This window comes from Bos indicus x Bos taurus, chromosome 8, assembly GCF_003369695.1.
Source record: "Bos indicus x Bos taurus breed Angus x Brahman F1 hybrid chromosome 8, Bos_hybrid_MaternalHap_v2.0, whole genome shotgun sequence".
NCBI lineage: Eukaryota > Metazoa > Chordata > Mammalia > Artiodactyla > Bovidae > Bos > Bos indicus x Bos taurus.
This window is the reverse complement of record NC_040083.1, coordinates 30,955,231-30,969,550: the sequence shown is the minus strand read 5'-3', so window position 1 is coordinate 30,969,550 and position 14,320 is coordinate 30,955,231. Positions and strand designations below refer to the sequence as shown.

Genomic DNA, 14,320 nt, shown 5'->3' with positions numbered 1-14,320 from the left:
ACCTACCTGTCTTTGATAAACTAAATCCATACCAAACTTAAAGAGCTTAGACACACCTGGCTTTCAGATTTTATACTTTATCTCCCATCATTTCACCTTGATGTGGCTCATAGGGACATACAAATGATAGTATGCGAGCTCACCCTAAGTCATCCTGAAATATACTACTTGACGTCAGCCCAGTGAAAGAAAGACTAGAACTGGCAGGCTCCTGTTGATGACCTGTGACCACACTCACATCTCCTCCAGCAACCACCTGAACACAGAAGAAATATAAATAGAAAAACACGCTCATGTGGCTAGGAAGACATCAGTAATTCTTCTTCAAAAAGAGCACTGGGATTAAAAATGTGTATTTCATCATTCACTTAATCATTTTTGTTAACATAAATTTCATAAGGTCCAGAGGTATCTTTGACACTAAGGATATTCTACTGATTCCATTCTATCAAGTTCTTGATGCTTTCAAACATGGTATCACATGCAATTGATTTCTAAAGATCTTTAGAATACAAGCCACTCAATCACACCACTGAAAATTTCAGCAATTAATCATATTCTGCCAAGACTGAGAATTTTCCCCCTTAGATATAAAAACTATGAAATAATACATACATTAAGAAAAAAATGTGACAGAATGTATTTCCTATGTACTTTCTTGGAACTCTCAATGTAATCATTTCTGTTCAAGGGAAACAGTAAATAAAATACGAGCAGGAAATTTCACTTTATAGTTTTAACATCAAAGCTCATGTGTCCTCAAGCTACTCACAATCGGAAGAGTTGGGATAAAAATCTTACCTGCATTTCAATGGAGCCAGAGGCATTTTTCAGTAAGTTAACTGCCTGGGTGTGAGTCATCCCCTCAGTGGATGTGCCGCAGATAGTGACAATCCTATCCCCAACCTGTGATGGAGAGAAATAGCCATCTACTACAAAGCCATGGAGAGGGGGACCATTTGCTTCCCCAGCCTCCACGCGACACATATACTGCTAATCAGCACCAGAAATATAACCAAGGAAACCTCCCATTCCTAGCAGCAGCAACCACAGAGAGAAGCTGCACATAATGGCTATGTTCTATCATCTTTGGGACCAGGGACAGTGAACCAGACTTCCCTTCTCTGCATTTCTCCCAAAGAACACTGCATCTGTTATCATTTGTGAACAGGAATTCCTCTGGATATTGTTATTACATACATTATCTGTGACTATAAGTCAAGGGTTGGCAAACTGTGGCTGATAGGCCAAGACTGGCCCCCCATTTATTTTGGTAAGTAAAATGTGGTTGTAAGACAGGCACAATTATTTGGCTGCATTCACAGGGTAGAGTTGAGTAACTGCAATACAGACACATAAGCCCTGCAAAGTCTAAAATATTCATCTTTAGAGAAAAGTCCTTCAGAAAAAGTTTTCTAACCCCTGTGTTATCCGTACAATTAGTTCTAAAGTGCTAGTCAGAAATTCACATATCAAAGGGAGATTGAACCATTACTGATTTACATAGCATTTCCAAACAGTGGTCATTGTTTGAGACAATTTTAAGGCATGAGGCCATACAGATTTTACTGTGTAGAGACTGAGTTACTAATGGAATAGTCTCATGATTTCAGAACTGGGCAGTTAGCATAAATTCTATCATAGTGCTCTACAAATGAAAAATCCCTCAATTTTGAAGCAAGTTTTGTAGTTTCACATTATAAACCACATTTACATCAAACTTCTGCAAAACAGATAAATAAAATAAATGCAACATAAATGATAATTTGAAATTTAATAAAATACCAAAAAGACATGTAAATAAAAAATTTCACTTCAAAAAAATAATCTTACTTCACTCTGCCAATACTTTCTGAGAGTACTTTCTGCTTTCTTTTAACTTTTTCCACAGGATTTCAAGCAAATAAAAATATTAAAAAACAACTACAAATTATCCCATTTCATTTATGGACAAATTGCTTACAACAGCAAATTCTTCTTTTAAAATTTCTTCATTTTTTACTCAAAGCAACCCCTGTTGCAGCCAGATTAGCTGATTTAAAAGCTGATAGAGACATTTCAAACTGCTTGCAACAGTTGGCCAGATGCAAAGGGCTTATAAAACCTATTGGCAGATTTGCTAAGGCTACCAGGGACTTTGTAGAACTTACTCTGAGTTTCTGCGTCTGAGCTGCAACTCCATTCGGGTGCATCATCGCAATAAATATAGGAACATCACCCAGTGGACTGCCCACTCCTCCAGCAATGCTGATACCCAATGAGTCAGTGGGCCCCTGCCACAGGAGAGACAGAGTATTTTGGTCAAACTGTTATCTTTCATTGGCTTTTGTTCTCTTTGGCACAGAGTTCTATAGTTATTTCTGATCTAGACTTGAGGGAGGAAAAGGATGCCCAAGAAAACTGCATTAATTTATCTGATACAAGTCCTTAATGTGACAGAAAACTAAGCATCTGTTTGGGAGGTAAAAGAAACCACAACAGGCTAAATAAAAATCATGTTACAGGGAATGAGGACAACAGGGACCTGCATTCAAAGCCTCAAACCCACACTAACAAATGCTGGGACCTGGAACAAGTCCACTGCTTTCAATGAATCTCTAGCTCTTCATGGACAAAATGGAAATAACCGGGCCTCTTACAAAGAGCTGCAGTGACTACTGAATGAAATGGCAATGGTATGAAGTGTCTACAAGCGTGCTCAGCACTTAAATTTGCTTTTCTTTTCTCTGTTGTACATAGCTGTCAGAAGAATCTGTTTCAGAAGAATGGGAAACTTCTTCTGAAAGTCTGAAGAAGGCAAAGGTTTACTGATCCATAAAAGAAGTCAGAGAGGCCCGGCATATTTTGTGTGGGGCTGGGTTGATACCATTTTGGGCAAAAAAGGGTATACCAAAAATGATTTTTCAAACAAGGAAATTCAGCAGAGTCTAGATTGTGCTATTTTCACTGCATGTAATACATATTTTATCAGATGGTCCCATAAAGCAGTGAGGCAGCTAACAGGAAAACATGCAGACGACCTTGGAGCCATCAGCGTGTATACTATTTTCTCTCTCCCCATTACCTTTTTAATTTCAACAGTTCTTAATCCCTGTATTTCAGATGCCACTGTAAATGAAAAAAACAAGAGAAAAATATGATTATTAACACATTTTTAATGTTAATAATAGTTTAAATTTTAGTTGATTCTAAAACTAAATGGGACTAAGTACCTAAGTGAGGTATCCCAATGTTTTTGGAAATAGGGTGTTCAAAGTTACTAGCACACATGATTACATTTGTCTTACAGAGGGGCTCCCAACTGAAAAAATGGCACACCATCCCATATCTTCCTTCTTATTTCACGCACCGCTTATACAACTGCATAATCCACTCTGAATGAGGCAAGGACAGGATGTGTTTTGGACAGAGAGACACATGTGCACAGCTGAGAGGAATAAAGTCATGGAAACATTAACAAGAATCCATGGACTTAAGTGCCTAAACTTCTAGAATATTAGTCACACTGCACACAGAGACTGCCATATGGTTAGTTTCTTCAATTTGAACAACTTTCAACCGATGCTCCAAGCCAAAAAACCCTCTGCGTCATGATTTCATGTAATTAAAACACAGGAGGATCATATTCATTTTCTCAATCAACATTTTTGCAATCTTATGAAAAATAGATGGCTTCAACTAATGGCATCTTCTGATTTATTGCTATTACATTAAATAGAGAACAGGGATAAAAATAAAACACACCAATCTTCTTCGTAAGAAAAAAATGACAGAATACTGATTCTAATGTTAGTAGGTCTCCCAGGGAAAACATCAATGGGACACGCTGCCACAGGCATTGCTTCACGCTGTTCTCAGTTTTTGCAGGCACTCGTGTTTGCACCTATGTTAGAGTTTAGGATGATTTAGAGGGAAGAAAGCTTCAGAGGTAAAGTAAAACAGGGGGAAAAAACCAGTGTTGATGGCCAAAATTCAATCCAGTAAATCATGCTCAACGTTTCAGTCCAATCTTACGTGCATTCTTCTTTGAACTACTTTCCAGTAACTCAGGTGTACCGGATCCCGAAAGTGGAAAAGTGAATGAGGACAGGCTGGCTTCACTCATCTACAAAGACATAACAGTTGTCTTAGAGAGTTTGGGAAGTAATAATACCCCTTAAGTATGACTTATTTCATAATTACTTTAATGCACTTAGAAATACTTGTTAAGCAATAGTAGCGTTTGATAATTAGAAAGGTAATCAATATAAACAGTTTCCACTGAGTTTTGTTTTCTTTTAAGGAAGAATGTGCCCAGCGACATAACTAATTAAAGGTAAAAGAATTTGATTCCAACATAATCTCACCCAAGCTAATCTTCTCTAAATTTAATCTAGTTGCACACAGATGCGAACTTACACAACTGCAGAAATAGAGCCAGGGGACAGGAAACAAATGGTAATCATTTAGGGGTGACTGTGAGGTCTTTAAGACAGGCTATCACTGTGTTTTATATGTAGTGGTGAGGTTGTACAGTTCACCTACACAAGATTCTTTTCAGTTGAATGCTGGCTGATAAATGTTTGCTATAAGAATAGTTTAAACATATGCTATCTTGGTAGGCTTTATAATGTATTAATTGGTTCACTTTTGAGATTATGCAAAAAGAATCATGTCAGAAAAGAAGAATGGTTGGGATTGTTTCTCAGAATGACTCACAAACTACTTAAGAGCTTTACCTTGCTTGCCTGTCCATTCCCATCTCTCAAACTCTGTACCCTAGCTGCTATGCCATGCTGCCAGGCCTGCGTACAGGACCTTGGACAGACTGACAGGAAAGGCCATCTTTGAACTCCTTTCGGCCTGTGAACTGCATCACCTTGAGGAATTCCACAGCTACGTACCTGGCTGCTTTGAGAAGGTCTCCTCTCCGAATGGAATGGACCAGTTTTGACTCTTCCAACTTCCAAGGTTACTGTGCCTAGGGAACACTAGGGGGAGGTTGTTTGACAGAAACATTTAAATAAAATGCTACAGTCAGCTTTAGGATTACACTTTATTCTTTACGGCTGGGTTTTTGAAAGTCATGTTTCCTTTGGAATTTCTACAGGCAAGGATATCTCCCATCCTTTGTGGAAAGGTTTTTCTAAAACATTAAAACTAGTAAAAACTGTAACAACAAATCAGTAGTAGTCTGTCTTACTAGCTCATGATTTACATGGAGAGGGTGTCTGTCCAGGCAAAGAGAAGTGGAGAATCAACCAATTCTCTCATGCAACACACTAATGTAGAGCCAAATGAGCTAAGGAATTTGGATTTTAAACAACATAACAAAAGCAATAAATAACCACTGCTGCAACAAGTTGCTTTGCTTTCAATAGCAGAGGTACTCAGATAACATAAGCTCTCTACTGCCACACTGCACCTGAATAGACCTATTACGCAATATTTAAGCCATACTGCTGTAGACATCAAATGAGATTGAGGAAAATTTCCCTGTTGCCCTTTACAAATAAATCACAGGCATGCAAGAAGTGCTATACAGTCTAATGTGGAAGCAGCAAAATGAGGGGGGTGAGAACCGGCTTTTTGGAGTCAGATACACTGGTTTAAATCCAGTCTGTGTGATTTACTCGCTGTGTGAACTTAACAGACATCTACCTTGATAAGTCTTTTACTCTGCATTTTAAAAAACAGAGATCATTATAGGCTGCTGTGATAGAATAATCCACATACAATGCTCATCAAAATGTCAAACACATGCAGTATTGTCAACTGTGTTGCTTCCAGATTTTCCATTATAACAAAGAGCACTGCAATGAACTTTACCTATGTAAAATTTTTTGTGTACTGAGGATTACTGATGCAAGACTTTAAAATGAAGAATTACTAAGTCAAAACAACAAAATGCAGCAGCAGTTACAAATAGCAAAGCTACAGGGATATTTAAGGCTCTCATCATATACTGGCAAACTGGTTTTTAAATGAGGATTTAACTGGTTCTAAAATTATCTATGTTACATTATGGATGCCTCCTTCTGTATCTTTGAGAGGTTTTTGTCTCACAGAATTAACTATCATTTTCAATTTATCTCCTGAAGGAAGAGACTTTTCCTTAAAGAACTCTAATTACTTTATTTTTTGAAAATAACTCCAAGAAGAAATGATATTTTAAGTATGCTTTATTAAAAACTAAATTTATATATACATACCAGGTCCTATGCAAACCAGAGGTTAACTACAATATGCTCACTTGAAATCCCTCTGTGAAGCTCAGCTTAACAACTGAAGAGGTTCTGACTAGAATCTGAGACCTCTGACATTATCCACTGCTGCTTAATAATATCATGAAGTTATATGCTCATGTTACTGAACGTGTACCACACGACATGGATTCTGATGGCAACAGGTGTCTAGTCAACTTTGAACTACACTTCGGGTCATAAAAACACGTGTTAGGTAAAGGAAAACAATGAGATAAGAATTGAGAGGAAATACATCTAAATCTCCAAGAACTGTATTTTTAAGTGACCAGCCTGTATTTTATAACTCACTTTTTAAATTAGACCGGTGCTGCCTTTCCAATCAGCAAATGATTCTTCATGGAATTTACTTTGGAGGAAAGAGACTTCACAATGTAAAACGAACGTATTTAAGCTTAGCAGCTATACCTTGGGATGGAGGCCTTATAATTACTGAATTAACAACAATGGTAACTGTTGAAGGAACTGCCAGGTAAATCTGCAAACACTCTTATGCATTCTTCATCTCTGGGGAAATACTGGGTTGGCAAAAAAGTTCATCTGGGTTTTTCTATAAGATGGTACAAAAAAAACCTGAATGAAATTTTTGGCCAACTCAATATAAAGATGTCCAACTTAGTGTGCCCAGTAAAGGGTTAGGGCAGGGCGGGGCAGTCCAGAAAGCATGACTTTCAGAGGTACTCTGCTTGCCCCCTCTGATCTCCCGCCTTTCTGTGGGAGCATCCCCGCCAGTATGAGATTCTCCCCTTATGCCAGAGGTCCTAAGAATACATCCAGATATAAATATGGAGGCGGGGTGAATTGACATAAAGACATTTTTTCCTCTTTTGTGGCCTGAAGATGTGCTTTTCTTTCAAGAAAAGAACCACATAACAATCACTTTATGATAAAATATCTGCTAAGATCACAGATATTCAGTTCATAATTCTTCTTACTGTGTGTGCTCCCTCACTCAGTCGTGTCTGACTCTGCAACCTCACAGACTGCAGCCCGCCAGGCTCCACTGTCCATGGGATTTCCCAGGCAAGAATACTGGAGTGGTTTGCCATTTCCTTCTCCAGGGGAAAATACTTACTACTACTCTATAAATACATAACCATATAATAAAGAGCTGATCATAAGTGTAGAGATTTACCACTGAAGTATGTTGTCTAACATATGTCTTATTTGAGAGAACATATTAAATGAATACTTGTTGCATGTGGCAGCTCCTCCTTCTCCTACGCTATTACACATAACCATCTATGGCACTGGATTTCTACCTTCAGCAGAGCCGCAACGGCTTCCTGCGTTGCATGACGGACGTCCTCTCCATTCACCGTCAGTATCTGGTCTCCCTGTAGCAGTCGCCCATCAGCATCTGCAATGCCTCCTTTGACAACATCGGACACAAACACTCCAGTATCATTTCTGTAAGTGTGATTTTTAAATACCACCATTATTATTTTTTCCCAATTGGAATGCAATGCTTAAAAAGGCTAACATTTTAGAATTGAAAATTTTACTTCTATTTTTATGACTTTAAAAGTCTTATTGCTTTATCAACACTTGTGAAGCTGAGAATTTTGTATAATAATAGTATCTTATGTCTTTATAATATTTTATAGATTAAACATATCTTTCATAAGCATATTTATTCAACACTTAAAAACTGTGAGTAGAAGTGGTTATTATGCACATTTTATAGGTCACATAGCTACTAAATGGAAAAAAAGGGACTTAAGAGTCAGTCACCGGGAGAAAAATCTATTGTTCTTTCTACACTATATTGAAGCCTTGAATGGATATTGACCTGTGCCTATATAAATATGTTGCTATTATCAACAACATCATTAACATTACTTAAAAGAAACAACGGATGTGTCTCAAACTAAAACCATTTGTTACTCAAAATTACATACCTTTGCTGTGATGTCTCATTTAAATCATTACGGGTCTAACTTTCATACAAGATAGGTTTATGCAAAATGAACAACTATTAAGCTTATTCACAACCTTCTTTTCATAAAAGTAAAAATAACTCAATGACTTCCTGTTGAGATATAAAGATGACCATGTAGAAACATTTAGTAAGGTTTAATTGCATCACTTCTTCTTGCCAAGGTCTTGACCTCAAACAAGTCATTTCATCGTGTGATACGGTTTTCCCATCTTTAGAATAACTGTGCTGGAATTTACTAGATTAAATTATTTTTAACATTACCAATATATACATATTTAAATAAATTAGGTATTCAATTTATGTAAATTCACTGACCTACTACTCCAGGCCTCTTAATTTACACTCTCTGTTTCCTTCAGGTGGTGTGCTCTTGTCATGCTGATGCTTCTTAGAATATCCTCCTTCTCCTTTTGTTAGATCACCTCTCACATATCACACTTTTAGCTTCATCTCAGGCACTTTTTTTATAAAGCAGTTTTCCTAACCTACTTTCCTTAAATAAGGTCACATGATCCCTTTCTCCTTTGCTTCCATGGATTCCTCACAATATGTTTCTGCCTCTCATTAATAGATTCCTTTGTTGCAAGAATATATTTAATTCTCATTTACCAAACTGAGTTTTCAGATGTTAGCATTCATGCCTCTTTTAACTTTATTTCCCAGAACCTTAGAGATCTCTTGGCACCCAGCAGGTACTCAAAATTACCAAATGCCTTTTTGTCTTGTTGCTGTTGTTCAGTTGCTATGTCCTACTCGTTGAGACTCCATGAACTGCAGCATGCCAGCCTCCTCTGTCTTCCACTATTTCTCGGAGTTTGCTCAAATTTATGTCCATTGAGTTGGTGATGCTATCTAAACATCTCATCCTCTGTTGCCCCCATCTCCATTTGCCTTCAATCTTTCCCAGCATCAGGGTCTTTTTCAATGAGTTGGCTCTTCACATCATGTGGCCAAAGTATGGGAGCTTTAGCTTCAGCAACAGTCCTTCCAGTGAATATTCAGGCTTGATTTCCTTTAGGATTGACTGGTTTGATCTCCTTGCAGTCCAAGGGACTTCCAAGAGTCTTCTCCAACAACACAATTCATCAAATCTTTGGCAATTAGCCTTCTTTCAGCCTTCTTTATGGTCCAACTCTCACATCTATTCACGACTACAGGAAAAACCACAACTTTGACTATACAGACCTTTATCAGCAAAGTGATGCCCTTTTTAATATACTGCCTAGGTTGGTCATAGCTTTCCTTCCGAGGAGCAAGCATCTTTTAATACCGACTAAAAAAGTCTAAATTAGTATCTTCTGATGTTCCACTGCTGCATGGGCTGACAGTTCAGTTCAGTTCAGTTCAGTCACTCAGTCATGTCCGACCCTTTGCGACCCCATGAATCGCAGCACGCCAGGCCTCCCTGTCCATCACCAACTCCCAGAGTTCACTGAGACTCACGTCCATTGAGTCAGTGATGCCATCCAGCCATCTCATCCTCTGTCGTCCCCTTCTCCTCCTGCCCCCGATCCCTCCCAGCATCAGCTGACAGTAGCTACCTACAGAACACAAGCAGGTGATAAAGATTCTACTACTACTAGTACTCTTCAAAGAAATTTAAGTTCAATCCTTTCCAGGAAATCACTGCCTTTGCCCTGATTAGTCATACCTTTTACCAACAATACTCAACCCCAGGCCTTTCCCTGGCTTCTTCTGCAGCTCGACGGTGAGGGTGTCGTACACGTCCTCCTCTTTGTATGGGGCCTCATCTCTGTACAGCGTCAGGCGCACCCTTTGTGGTGTCTGTCTTAGGACATTTATTGCTTCATCATGTGTGGCCTTCCTCAAGTCAATTCCATTTACCTGTACAGAAGAGGGACACAGATGGTGAGGAAGTAGATGAGTTGAGTAAAGTGAAGAAAGATGGAAAAGGGAAGGGGTGGGGAGAAAGAGAAAAGGAAGGGGCAGGGAGAGAAACAAAGACCACCCTCTCCACAGTTGCCTTTCCTTTGAGGTAAAGGTCAAATGCACAGCATTCTGTACCTCTAAAATCTGATCTCCAGCCCAGAGTCTTCCATCTTTACATGCTGCTCCTTCCTCATAAACTTCATGGATAATAATGGCACCCTAAGGGCACAAACAAAACAAACCATGCTTTACCCCATCCTCCCTAGGGATGGTGAACAGAAATGCAGTCAAAGCACACGGTACTCTTAGAGACACTGATAAGGGTTATACACTGACTATATCTGTATGTGAGGCATGCACCAAAATTCAAAGAAAAGCATAACAAGACAAGTTGCTGCAAGTCTTAAAGAAATTTGTATGTCTTTCAAATGACAGGGAATTTTAAAGAAAAAATTTATAAAATACATAAATCACCCACACACTTATTTATAATAGATACACATCACCTTTCCTATCCACAAATGAAATTAACAGATATGCCTCACGTTTCCTATCTATAAGTGGAATGAATGGCTTTTAAATGCATTTTTTGACAATTAGAAATTTTTGTCTATAAATTATCCAATTTATCAAATGTTTTCTCAGTACGGGTCTAACCCAATGATATCCAGTCAGTAAAAAGACGATTAAAATATGGCAGGAACTGGTAAACTAACACAAACATTTTGAACCTAAAGGGCACAATCACAAGTATAAAGGAATATTACTAAGTCAGTGTTGACTTACTCAAAGTAAATGAGTAATTGCCCCACAAATTAAAGTAACAAGAAATGGTACACTGCCTAAGTCTTTGTATTTCATTTCATACGGCTGATGGCAATTTCCCTGCAGTGACCTCTCAGGGACCACTGAAGAGGCTGCATATGTGGAGCATCTCTGACTGCACCCTCACCAGCAGTGTGTCGGACCCCCCAACGATGCTCAGGCCCAGTCCTGTCCGCCCTTTGGAAATCTCAATAGTTGTTTCACAGCCTGGGATGATGGGGCAGGTTGCAGGATCAGAAGCAAAGATTGCTGGTGTTGACGACCTGCTTGTACCTAAAAGTAAGTTTAAAGTGAAATACAAATAAAAATTGGTCAGAAGGCATATACATCAAACTCACCACACTGGTTGCCTTGGGGGATGGAGCAGAAACATGGGCCCGAGTTTGGGGACAAAGAAGACTTCGATTCCACCGTAATCTTTTAGTTGTGTTTAAAACCATCCAACAAATAATTACATCATCATTGTTACCTTAGTGTAGTGGGTACAAAATTACCTGTAAATTATTTTCTGCACTATTCTGTATTTTTCTTTAATTACTGGAGATAATAGGTAAAAGGAATGAGAACAGAGTTGAACTCAGCTGCTAGTTTCACTCTGATATTCTGTTTCATGGGAGCCAAACAAATCTCTTAAGAAATTTTGATTCGTAAAACTTAGAACTGAGATATGCAGTGGAGACCTAACTCACATTCAGGGAAGACAAAACATAAAGAACATCAGTAATTCTGGTCATGGTGCCTGCCACTCATGGCTTTTTAGGTTTCTGATTTGGTTTTCTCCTTATGTAATCAAATTTGTAATCAAATCATACATGCAACCAGATTTAATATCTGGGTTTATAACACATTAAGTGAGCCCCACCGGAAGTTTGTTTCTTAATGTCTCAATGTGTTATAAACTTGAATATTAAATACTGGTGCATATATGCTCAAAATTAAATAAATAAGATTGGATTATGAAAAAATAAGGAGAATATAATCTCATACTCTGCTGTATGAGAGTCTTCATATTACGTTTAGTGATATACCAAAAAGCATATTCAAAGAAATATTCATAAGCAAATAGCATATTCAGAGAAAGTTGGTAGACTTGATAGATTAGCTTTAGAGAAAACGTTCTTTTTAGGAATCAGAGGCAGACTAGTTTCTTGCTCCAGAAATGGTAAGAAGAGGTGAAAGATATTTTCCTTTATGCTATGTTTCCATTTAGCATCTTATATGTTTACAGACATGCTATTTAGGGATCAACTTAATATTGAAAAATTACAAAATTACTATATTTTTTAACATTTTAGAGAATTATTCAGTCTTTCTAAATAAAGGATTACTTCCATTAGATGTTTATTACTTTAAGATTTTTTAGCAATAAAGTCCAACTGTATAGTACAGGGAACTATATTCAATGTACTGCTGCTGCAGGCGCTAAGTCGCTTCAGTCGTGTCCAACTCCATGCAACCCCATAGACGGCTGCCCACCAGGCTCCCCTGTCCCTGGGATTCTCCAGGCAAGAACACTGGAGTGGGTTGCCATTTCCTCTCCAATGCATGAAAGTGAAAAGTGAAAGTGAAGTCACTCAGTCATGTCCGACTGTTAGCACCCCCATGGACTGCAGCCAACCGGGCTCCTCCGTCCATGGGATTTTCCAGGCAAGAGTACTGGAGTGGGTTGCCATTGCCTTCTCCGATTCAATGTACTAGGATAAACTCTAATGGAAAGAATATAAAAGAATGCGTGTATATATATATGTACACACACACACACACACACACACACATATATATACAACTGAGTCAGCAGAAATTAACACATCATAAATCAACTATACTTCAATTTAAAAGCTGTGGTACATATACACAATGGAGTATTATGCAGCCATTAAAAAGAATACATTTGAATCAGTTCTAATGAGGTGGATGAAACTGGAGCCTATTATACAGAGTGAAGTAAGCCAGAAGGAAAAACACCAATACAGTACACTAATGCATATATATGGAATTTAGAAAAATGGTAACAATAACCCGGCGTACGAGACAGCAAAAGAGACACTGATGTATAGAACAGTCTTATGGACTCTGTGGGAGAGGGAGAGGGTGGGAAGATTTGGGAGAATGGCAATGAAACATGTAAAATATCATGTAGGAAACGAGTTGCCAGTCCAGGTTCGATGCACGATGCTGGATGCTTGGGGCTGGTGCACTGGGACGGCCCAGAGGGATGGTATGGGGAGGGAGGAGGGAGGAGGGTTCGGGATGGGGAATACATGTATACCTGTGGTGGATTCATTTTGATATTTGGCAAAACTAATACAATTATGTAAAGTTTAAAAATAAAATAAAATTAGAAAAAAAATAAAAATAAAAACAGACTTTTAAACCAATTATATTACAAATGTTTTAAACTGCTGTTTCATTAAAAACCTGTCAAAAGAACTGAAAGTTTCAGTTTAGAAACTAAAAGAGCTTTTTTCTCCAAATGCAGAAAAAGTGTTTTTAACTACTTTTTTTAAATGCCACAAAGCTTGAAATGTATTCTTTTACTGAAAATCAGTGTGATTTTTCTGAAAAAGAACCTCAAAGGAATAATTTGCCTCAATGTACGAGACTGACATTTCAATGACATGTGAAATGGTCAGCCCAAGCTCCATATCCAACCATTTCATCTACTTCGTTCTCTTCAACAGTATCTGCTGTTTACACCCAAAGGAAGAACTCATATCCACTGTGTACATGTGGCAATGAGCAACATTTTAGGAGTTTGATATAGTGCCAGGCAAAGTTGATTCTACCAATGAAGTGGTATCATTGTATCCATATTAAAAATGAGAATACTGATGTTCCAAGAAGTTACATTACTTATTCAGTAGTATAAACAAGGAATGTACAAAATGAGATCTCTCATGTATTAGTAAGATACCTGGAGTCACAGATACTCTTAGCAAAAGGTCCTTGGAGAGCAAAGAGTATCACTCCTTTGTCTTAGAGTTGGGTGAGCAGAGGCTTAGAGTGGCTGGATGGGTTCCCCAAGGTTCTATGGCTGGTTAATGTACAGCACCAGATCCCTTCTCTTTGTACCATCCTTTCACCAAAATGCTGTCGGACTACAGCCTATCAAGCAGTGGACTACATACAGGCAGATGGCTCCCAAGCAGGGACTTGATACCGAGTCTGAACATGCCATGTGTGAGAACCATCATGAGACAAGCCCTTACTTCGCATGGGCTCTGGTTCCGGAGAGCTAGACGGTGGGGCCACTGGAGACTGGGGGCTGCTCTTTTTCTCTCCGTTGGCTGTACCAGTTCCTGAAGTAGTAGCCTGGGAGTCTGGATTCTCAGCACGAATCGTCAATTTCACTTTTGTCTTTGCAGTTTTCAGAAGGTTAATAAACTGGCAGGGGGTTGGGGTGGAGGAGAAATAAAATTAA

At 38.5% G+C, this 14,320-nt stretch overlaps 1 protein-coding gene across 12 annotated transcripts in view; it reads right to left on the bottom strand.

Annotated features, from left to right (window-relative positions):
- Positions 1 to 14,320, bottom strand: part of MPDZ (multiple PDZ domain crumbs cell polarity complex component) — a 175,244-nt gene that overhangs the window by 7,003 nt on the left and 153,921 nt on the right. For 7 of the 12 annotated variants that reach the window (XM_027549240.1, XM_027549242.1, XM_027549247.1 and 4 more), the window contains 12 exons: positions 14,109 to 14,283; positions 11,027 to 11,172; positions 10,210 to 10,293; positions 9,836 to 10,029; positions 7,505 to 7,652; positions 4,884 to 4,970; positions 4,015 to 4,105; positions 3,350 to 3,427; positions 3,065 to 3,108; positions 2,151 to 2,273; positions 802 to 906; positions 144 to 256 (listed from right to left, as the gene is read on the bottom strand). In XM_027549240.1, the coding sequence (XP_027405041.1) occupies positions 144 to 256; positions 802 to 906; positions 2,151 to 2,273; positions 3,065 to 3,108; positions 3,350 to 3,427; positions 4,015 to 4,105; positions 4,884 to 4,970; positions 7,505 to 7,652; positions 9,836 to 10,029; positions 10,210 to 10,293; positions 11,027 to 11,172; positions 14,109 to 14,283 (1,388 nt within the window). The remainder of the gene's footprint in view (positions 1 to 143; positions 257 to 801; positions 907 to 2,150; positions 2,274 to 3,064; positions 3,109 to 3,349; positions 3,428 to 4,014; positions 4,106 to 4,883; positions 4,971 to 7,504; positions 7,653 to 9,835; positions 10,030 to 10,209; positions 10,294 to 11,026; positions 11,173 to 14,108; positions 14,284 to 14,320) is intronic. The other 5 variants (XM_027549243.1, XM_027549245.1, XM_027549248.1 and 2 more) reach the window with 1 other exon arrangement.